Source organism: Vigna unguiculata, chromosome 4 (assembly GCF_037176805.1).
Source record: "Vigna unguiculata cultivar grain cowpea cultivar isolate G323 ecotype 2 chromosome 4, ASM3717680v1, whole genome shotgun sequence".
In the NCBI taxonomy this organism is placed as follows: domain Eukaryota; kingdom Viridiplantae; phylum Streptophyta; class Magnoliopsida; order Fabales; family Fabaceae; genus Vigna; species Vigna unguiculata.
Genome location: NC_140795.1, coordinates 14,890,672 through 14,900,492, shown reverse-complemented (window position 1 = coordinate 14,900,492; position 9,821 = coordinate 14,890,672). Strand labels below are relative to the sequence as shown.

The 9,821-nt window shown below is 40.6% G+C and overlaps 1 protein-coding gene across 1 annotated transcript; it reads left to right on the top strand.

Annotated features, from left to right (window-relative positions):
- Positions 1–771: 771 nt before the first annotated feature.
- LOC146886840 (protein TAPETUM DETERMINANT 1-like) lies at positions 772–1,380 on the top strand. Its single transcript, XM_085672208.1, has 2 exons — positions 772–829; positions 1,073–1,380. The coding sequence occupies exons 1-2, from the start codon at positions 772–774 to the stop codon at positions 1,378–1,380; spliced, it is 366 nt and encodes a 121-aa protein (XP_085528334.1).
- The last annotated feature ends 8,441 nt before the right edge of the window (positions 1,381–9,821 follow it).

The following is a 9,821-nucleotide window of genomic DNA, read 5'->3' as shown; positions in this document are numbered from 1 at the left end:
TTCAAGACATAATTTACTTATTAGATCTTTTGATTTTGATTTGATTATTTAACATCACTTTTAACATTGCTGCTTGTTCGTTTCTTTTAATACATAAAATAAACAATTTAAGTTATAAATATTTGGAGCAGTAAATATCTTAAAATGTTAACATAAAAAATGCACCAGGCAATGTCTTAGACGTCTTATCAGTTGGAATCATTAAATCAGTTCAATCTTGAACTGTGTGATCATGTTGAATCATCTCATTAGTATTAATGCAAACTTGATACAAATTTGATAGGGATAAAATAATAAAAAAACTAAATACTAAATTCGAATAATTAATTTTATTAATTATTTTAAGTTTAATTGCATATATTTTTATTACATTAATTGCATTTATCATTCTAAAATTAAGTGCATTTATATTAATTTTTTAATTGATATTTTATATTTCAGGACAATTAATATTTACATTATATTAACTATATCTAATCATAGCATGGAGGTTCACAGTAACAACAAAAGTAATAAAAAATTATAGTTAATATTATTTATTAATTTAATTTTAATTTAAATATTTTTATTATATTAATTGTATTTATAATTTTTTAAATGAGTTGATTTATATTAATTTTCCAATTAATATTTATAATTATGGAAAATTAGTATTTTATATTTTCATGTCAATCAAAACTTCTTTAAATATGAACAACATATGAAACTATCTTCTTTCAAGGATTTGTTTTTGTTTCATTACAGAAAAGTCCTACTGATCACTCACCAAGAATGACGACAACTTTGAAGTACCTCATTTGCATTATCTTTCTTAGTCTTGTTAGCAGAGGTATATTTTATTTCATTTAACATATTTCATAAATTTTCTTTGTCTTGTCATCGTCACAGTTGGAAGGTGATTGGGTATGTCATTGTCACCCCAAAACTCTAACTTTCTTTGAAAATTATACAAAATGACACGTTGAAATAAAAAAAAATCAGGAAAGATAGTTTTAACTATCATGAACTTCTATGTTTTTTATATCACCATTATTCTCTCTTTATGCATGTGCTTGTTGCATTAACTTTGCAGGGTCCAGTTATTGTAACTTGAACAACATCAACATTGCGACAACAAAAAGTGGGAGAATAATACTTGGAAAGCCTGAGTGGAATGTAGTTGTGACAAACAACTGTAATTGCGCACAAAGCCAAATAAAATTGTTATGCCAAGGGTTTCAGACTTCAGAAATTGTTAGTCCATCAATTCTTGCCCTTCAAGGGGACTCTTGCCTTCTTATCAATGGCAATCCTTTGAAGGGTTTTGCTAGTGTCAGCTTCTCCTATGCTTGGGATGTTCCTTATTTTCTGAGGCCATTGACCTCTCATACTACGTGTTGATAATGGTTTCTCATGAGTATCAAAGGATTACAAATAATAATAGTATTAATAGGTAATAGTTGTAGGGTATTTTGCTTTTCATCCCTTCAACTAGTGCTTCTGGAAACGATGCCTGTATTTTTTTTCTTTTAAAATTCAAGTCTACATAATTTTAAAATGATTCTTCACTCCTTTATATTATGAACAATTTTGATAATTTTATAAATTCATAAAATTATTTATATAGTTAATAAAATATTTTTAAAATTAAATAATAATTATTTTTATTGTGAATTTTTTAAGGAGTTAATTATATGACAAAAAACCAAAACACACCGATAGAGGGTAAAATATAGCCATTGTATGCTGAATTCATAAAATGTATATAAAATTTATCTAAATAGTCTTTTTAATACTTTTAATGACATATGATTAAGTTGGATAGTTTTAACTTATTTGTTTTTCAAACTTTCACGATTGTTTCCATTTGCTTTATGATTATAGTTTTGTAAAGGATTAAATATATATTTGGTCCCTATTTTTGTTGTTTTTATTCAATTTGGTCCCTATTTTCGTTTTGTGTTTAATTAGGTCTTCATTTTTGTCAAATTGTAGTTAATTTGGTCTTTTTCACTAACAATGTTTAAATAGTGAACGTTTTTGAATAGTACATGCCACATGTGATCTCTTGGTTTTTTTTATTCTTTTTAAAATTTTTTTTAAAATTTTTTTCTTTTAATTTTTTTTTATTTCAAAATATTTGTCCACGTGTCAAGTTACAATTGTGCCACGTGTCAATGCTAGTGCCACGTGTCAGTTTATGGTAGTATTATTTTTTGTTCAATTTAGTCCCCATATTCGTTATTTTTGTTGAATTTAGTCCAATTTTTTGTTAAAATAAATCAATTTTGTTTCTTTCAAATTGATACTAAATTTAATATCTTTTATACAAATTATATTAATATTTTTTCTAAAATTGACATTTGAATTTATTATTTTTTAATTTCAATTATAAATTATTAAATTTATTTATAAATTGAATAAAATTCTAATATTTAATTGCGAAATAGAATATAATTATTTAAAATATTATAAGAATATAGTTATTAATTTTTTTAATATTTATATTGAAAAATACTTTTAAAATTGATATATAAAAATATTTTAGAAAAATAAACTAATATTTGTAAAATTAATATTTAAATATAACATATCGTAGATTTTAATATCTAAAATACAATAAAAATATTAAATATTTTAAATTTAAATGTGAATTTTACAAATGATAGTATATATTTTGAAATTTTAATAATCATATTTTAATAATATTTAAATAATTATATTCTATTTAACACTAGAATCTAAGAATTGTATTCAATTTATAATTAAATATTATAATTTATAATTGAATTTAAAAAATCATTGTACCGCACCTAGCCAGCGTAGCCAAATAACCATAGAACCCGTCTATGTAACCACCAAGGACGCAAATAATAACAATTACCATATATACGCTGAGCAAATAAAAGTAACCGGCCTAAGCCGCCAAAAGAGCAATAGTGACCTAAGCAGCTAAAAGAGTAACCGGTCTGGGCTGGTAAAGAGTAACCGGTCTAGGCCGGCAGCTTTGGGAAACTAAACAAAAACTTGACAAATTCAAAACATTTCTAGTAAGGCTCATAGGGCCCACAATGATCGAACTAAGGGACCTGGGCTAAGGCCCAGGCCCACCTACGGCCCAAACAAGCGCCCAGCCTATGACGTGGCCAGACATATTTAATAATCTATAAATATGCATGAACCCCACAAATTAAAGGTACGCATTCATTACTCTCCTAATCACGAGATTTGACTTTCTAAGAGATTTTGCTGACTTGAGCTTTAGAGTCTTTTCTGCAGGTAACCCCCATCGGGTCCAAACCGGTCACATTGAGATATCCATAGGCGACATGTATTGGCCGGGAGGAAGCCTACTGAGGAGATTGCGGACCAGAGTAAGGTAGCACTTGTGTCTGACATATCTTTATTGTTCTCGCTAAGCAAATAAAAGTAACCGGCCTAAGTTGCCAAAAGAGCAACAACTACCTAAGCCGCTAAAAGAGTAACCGGTCTAGGCCGGCAGCTTTGGGAAACTACACAAAAACTTGACAAACTCAGAACATTTCTAGTAAGGCTTATAGGGCCTACAAAGATCGAACTAGGGGACCTAGGCTAAGGCCCAAACCCACCTACGGCCTAAACAAGGGCCCAGCCCAAGACGTGGCCAGACATATTTAATAATCTATAAATATGCATGTACCCCACGAATTAAAGTTACGCATTCATTACTCTCCTAATAACGAGATTTGACTTTCTAAAAGATTTTGCTGACTTGAGCTTCGAAGTTTCTTCTACAGGTAACCCCCCTCAGGTCCAAACCGGTCACACCGAGATATCCATAGGCGACATCTATCTGCTGGGAGGAAGCGTACTGAGGAGATTGCGGATCAGAGTAAGGTAGCACTTGTGTCTGATATATCTTACTTGTTCCTTACAAGAACATAAGGTATTATCTCTTGCCCCACAGTGGGCGCCGGTGTAACGCACCTAGCCGGCCTAGCCAAAAAACCATAGAACCCGTCTACGTAACCACCAAGGACGCAAATACTAACAATTACCATATATACGCTAAGCAAATAAAAGTAACCGGCCTAAGCTGCCAAAAGAGCAACAGCGACCTAAGCCGCTAAAAGAGTAACCGGTCTAGGCCGACAACTTTGGGAAACTAAACAAAAACTTGACAAATTCAAAACATTTCTAGTAAGGCTCATAGGGGCCACAATGATCGAACTAAAGGACCTAGGCTAAGGCCCAGGCCCACCTACAGCCCAAACAAGGGCGCAGCCCATGACGTGCCCAGACATATTTAATAATCTATAAATATACATGGACCCCACGAATTAAAGTTACGCATTCATTACTCTCCTAATAATGAGATTTGACTTTCTAAAAGATTTTGCTGACTTGAGCTTCGAAGTTTCTTCTGCAGGTAACCCCCCTCGGGTCCAAACCGGTCACACCGAGATATCCATAGGCGACATCTATCTGCTGGGAGGAAGCGTACTGAGGAGATTGCGGACCAGAGTAAGGTAGCACTTGTGTCTGACATATCTTTATTGTTCTTGCTGAGCAAATAAAAGTAACCGGCCTAAGCCGCCAAAAGAGCAACAACTACCTAAGTTGCTAAAAGAGTAACCGGTCTAGGCCGGCTGCTTTGGGAAACTAAACAAAAACTTGACAAATTCAAAACATTTATAGTAAGGCTCATAGGGCCCACAATGATCGAACTAAAGGACCTAGGCTAAGGCCCAGGCCCACCTACAGCCCAAACAAGGGCCCAGCCCATGACGTGGCCAAACATAATTAATAATCTATAAATATGGATGGACCCCACGAATTAAAGGTACGCATTCATTACTCCCCTAATCACGAGATTTGACTTTCTATGAGATTTTGCTGACTTGAGCTTCGTAGTCTTTTCTGCAGGTAATCCCCCTTGGGTTTAAACCGATCACACCGAGATATCTAGAGGCGACATGTATTGGACAGGAGCAACCGTATTGAGGAGATTGCAAACCAAAGTAAGGTAGCACTTGTGTCTGACATATCTTATTTGTTCTTTGTAGGAATAATTGGTGCCCACACTAGGGCACGAGATAATACCTTACAAACCAACACGCTTTTTCCGAAGATGGTTTCTACCTACAGTAGAGCAGGAGTTAACAAACAGGCTGAAGCATGTCCCTCAGGACCTGCTAACATCACCCCGGATTTGGCTTCCTCTTAGACGGTCAAGCCAAGATGCAACAGGTACTTGCTGATTTAAAGAAGCGTAGTGATGATGAGATTGAGGCACTACGACAGGTGAACTCTCGCCTAAGGCGAAAGATTGAGGCTGATCCCATTTAAAAGGCAAAGGCCAAGGAAACATCCGATGCCGCAGGGTCCCCAGCTTTCTAGCTCATTGAAGAAGAAAGTGAGTACAATCCTACCCCGCACACCTTCACCACCACCCAACAAACTCCCATCCTCTCAACCCATCATACTCACTTCCATTCCACCCTCCCAGGAAATAATGTTGCTCCTACCCCCGCCGCCACCGTGCCCACCACCCACATCCCGCCCTACAACATGCCCACCACTCTACACACTACTCATATCCCACCCTATAACAACCCTCACACCCTCCCTACTACCCATATCCCCCCTCACAACTTCACGTCCACTTTTCCCACCCTCGTTCACCATTCCATCCCTCCTCACCCGCTACCATCTGCCTAATTTAGGCACCATCATCCTTTTACCGATTTCATTGCCAACACTCCCCTCCCTACCTAGTGGGAACCTTTCACACTGGAACGTTACACCGGTGAGACCGACCTAGACGAACACCTCAAGGTCTACATCACCCATGTCGCCCTCTACACTTCCCATGATGCTGTTTTTTGCAAGGCCTTTCCTACCACCCTGAAAGGCCCTAACCTCGAATGGCTTACCACCCTCCCGCCATACTCCATTGACTGCTTCGCACCCTCTCCCACATGTTCACCACTCACTTTGCCGGCAGTCGCCCGCACCAAACTACAACAATCTCACTTCTCGGCGTCAGACAGGAACAAGACGAGATGCTCCGGGCTTTCATTGACCGATTCAATAAGGCTACCCTTCGCACACCACACCTAAACCAAGAGATGATACTTCAGTGCATGGCCCTAACTCTTAAACCCGACCCCTTCGCCAAGAATGTCTACCATCACCCACCCGCCTCCATGCATGAGTTGAAACTACGTGCCCCCGACTACGTCCGCATGGAAGAAATGCAAACTCTCTATACAAAATTCTGCAATGACTACACACCCTCTACAACAACTGCCTCTCCACAACCTTCTCGACCTGATCCGAGACACTGAGAACCACGACAACTCCACTTCACCAGATACGCCCCCCTAAATGTCCCTAAATCTCGTCTCCTTGACAAGGCCTTACAGGCCGACCTCATCCCACCGTCGCGCAAGATGACCACTCCTCTCAACGCGGACATGACTAAATGTAGCCGCTACCACCGAAACCACGACCACACCATAGAGGAATGTAAAGCACTCCAGGATAAAATTGAAGAATTGGTTTGTGCAAGCCATTTCCGCCGCTTTGTTCGCAGAGACGACCACCCTCCTCGATCCAATCACCCTCCTCGTTCTGACCATCGACGCCCTCCCGCGACTCTCGCCACGACAAACACCCAAGCCATACCGCAAAGCATGACCCCCAACTGGCTCGCACCGACGTCACCCCTACCGACCCTCCCCGACGCGGCACTATTAACACCATCTCTAGTGGTTTTGCTAGTGGAGGATCCACCTAATCCGCCAGGAAGAGATATCCGCCTCGAACCGGTCAAGGAAACCATCCCCCTTGAGCTCCCTAATGGCCGCACCATCAAACTCGGCACTGGTTACAACCTGAACAACGCGACATCCTCACACCCACCCTTATCAACAACATGAACCTCTTTGTTTGGTCAGCTGCTAACTTACCCGGAGTTGACCCTCACGTTGCATCCCACAAGTTGTCTATTTACAAGGAGGCCTGATATGTCTGCAAAAAAAACACAAGCTTGGTGAAGAACGACGCTTAGCAGCCAAAGCCAAGTCTGCCAAGTTGTTTAATGTAGGGTTTATCGAAGAAGCCCACTACACCACTTGGCTCTCTAACGTGGTTCTGGTCAAGAAAGCCAATGACAAGTGGCGAATGTGCGTTGATTACACGAATCTTAACAAAGCCTGTCCTAGGGATGCCTACCCCTTACCTAACATTGATCGACTTGTCGACGGTGCAATCGGTAACAAGGTTCTCATTTTTCTTGATGCATACTCTAGTTATAACCAAATTCCCATGGCCACATCCGACATAAACAAAACCGCCTTCATTACAGACGATGCAAACTACTTCTACAAGGTCATGCCATTCGGTCTCAAAAACATAGGGGCAACCTACCAACGACTGATGGACAAAGTATTCAACCATTTAATGGGCAAATGTGTCGAAGTATACGTCGACGACATGGTTGTCAAATCCCCAAGCCATCACCAACACGCTCAGGACCTATCCGTAGTCTTTTCTACATTAAGGCAGTACAACCTCCGCCTCAACCTCAAAAAATGCGTCTTCAGCGTCGACCACGGTAAATTCCTCGGATTCATGCTGACCCAACGTGACATAGAGGCTAACCTCGAAAAGTGCAATGCAATCATTGAAATGCGAAGTCCCAACAGTATCAAAGAAGTACAACGACTCATAGGCCGACTAACCGTCATCTCCCACTTCCTTCCCAAGCTAGTCGAACAAACCCAACCCATCATTCAACTGCTCAAAAAATCGACCAAGTTCACGTGGAATGACGATTGTGAACAAGTCTTTCAAAAGCTAAAAACCACCTTCACCTCACCACCCATCCTCCATAAGCAGGACACCCATCAACCCCTATTGGTCTACATCACCACCATAGATCACACCGTAAGCGTCGCGCTGGTTCAAGATGTCGGTGGCACCCAACACCCTGTTTACTTCGTCAGCAGAACCCTGCAAGATCTGGAAACCAGGTACCAGATGGTGGAAAAATTAGCCCTATCCCCGGTACATGCAGCCCGACGCCTACGCCCATATTTCCAAAATCATAACATTATCGTCAAAACCGACTACCCTATCCAGAAGATATTGCAGAAACCAGACCTTGCGGGACGGATGTCGTCTTGGGCCATTGAGTTATCCGAATTCAACATTCGCTACAAACCTCACGGCCCCATCAAAGCTCAATGTCTCCTAGACTTTGTCAACGATCTCCAACGAACCCCTAAAGAGGACCAATGGAAACTTTATGTTGATGGTTCGTCAAACCCAAGAGGGGCAGGTGCCGGCATCGTGCTAGAAGGACCCAACGATATCCTCATCGAAAAATCCTTCCACTTCGCCTTCCAGAAATCTAACAACCAAGTCGAATACGAAGCCATCCTCGCCGGCTTATCCCTCGCCCGCGAAGTTGGTGTCAAATCACTAACGTGCAAAACCGATTCCAAGCTTACCATGGGCCATCTAAATGATGAGTTCCAAATCAAAGACCCTACCCTCCTACAATACTATCATTTGGTCCTGAAAGTCATCCAGTTTGCCTTCGAACAAGTCCGCATCCAACACATCCCCAGATCCGAAAACGTTAGAGCCGACATATTATCCAAACTAGCCAGCACCAAGCTAAAAGCTGCCACCAATCATTATTGTAGCAAACGATATCTGCTCCTTCCATCACACACACTTGCCATACCCTAACCCCACACCAAGCCGACAATTGGACAACTCCCTACATCCAATACCTCCAAACTGGTAACCCACCACCTAACGCTGATAGGAGTTGGATGGCTAAAGCTGCCAGGTGCACGATGATAGGCGATGACCTGTACAAACAGGATATGGCCGACCACTTTTTAAATGCGTTACTGTAGAACAAGCTCAGTACATCATTAAAGAGTTACATGAAGGCATATGCGGCTACCATTCCGGCGCACGCACCATGACCACCAGAATCCTTCGCATTGGTTACTTCTGGCTGACCATGGAGGCAGACTGCCATGACTTTGTCAAAAAATGCATACCATGCCAGAAACATGGAAACCTCATCCACCAAAAACAGGAGCAGCTCCACGCTATACTATCCCCGTGGCCCTTCATAAAATGGGGAATGGACATCCTTGGCCCTTTCTCCCCGGGCAAAGGCCAAGTAAAACTCTTGATAGTAGCCGTCGACTACTTCACCTAGTAGATAGAAGCCAAACCATTAGCCACCATTACAGCCCAACAAGTCCAACAGTTCGTCTGGAAGGATATCATATGCCGGTATGGCGTCCCACAGACAATCATCACCGACAATAGCCGACAGTTTATAGACAAAGAACTTGCTAAATTCTATATCGGCCTAGGCATCAAACATGTAACCAGCTCTGTTGAGCACCCACAGACCAATGGATAGGCCGACGCAGCAAATAAGGTTATACTGGTAGAATTGCGTAAACGGTTGGACAACGCTAAGGGCCGATGGCCAGAAGAATTAGTGGAAGTGTTATGGGCCTACAGATGTACACCTCAATCAGCAACAAACAAATCCCCGTTCAGCTTAGTATACGACGCAAACACCATGATACCAGTTGAAATTGGCAAACCATCTTTGCACCGAGAACTGTACGACCCAGTTCAAAATCATCAAAACATGAACACCCACCTTGACCTCCTACCCGAGTTAAGAGAAAAAGCCCAGATACGCAACCTAGCTGCCAAACAGAGAGCGGCCAGAAAGTATAATGCAAACCTACACCCAAGATCGTTCGCCAAGGGAGACTTAGTTTGGAGAATGGCCAGTAGTGCAAGAAAGAAGG

What these genes read in the sequence shown, in the direction of transcription:
- LOC146886840 (XM_085672208.1), top strand. Translation starts at nt 772, where the DNA reads ATGACGACAACTTTGAAGTACCTCATTTGCATTATCTTTCTTAGTCTT. An exon ending in TCTTAGTCTTGTTAGCAGAG is followed by an intron (nt 830 to 1,072) that starts GTATATTTTATT and finishes TTAACTTTGCAG; the next exon opens with GGTCCAGTTATTGTAACTTG.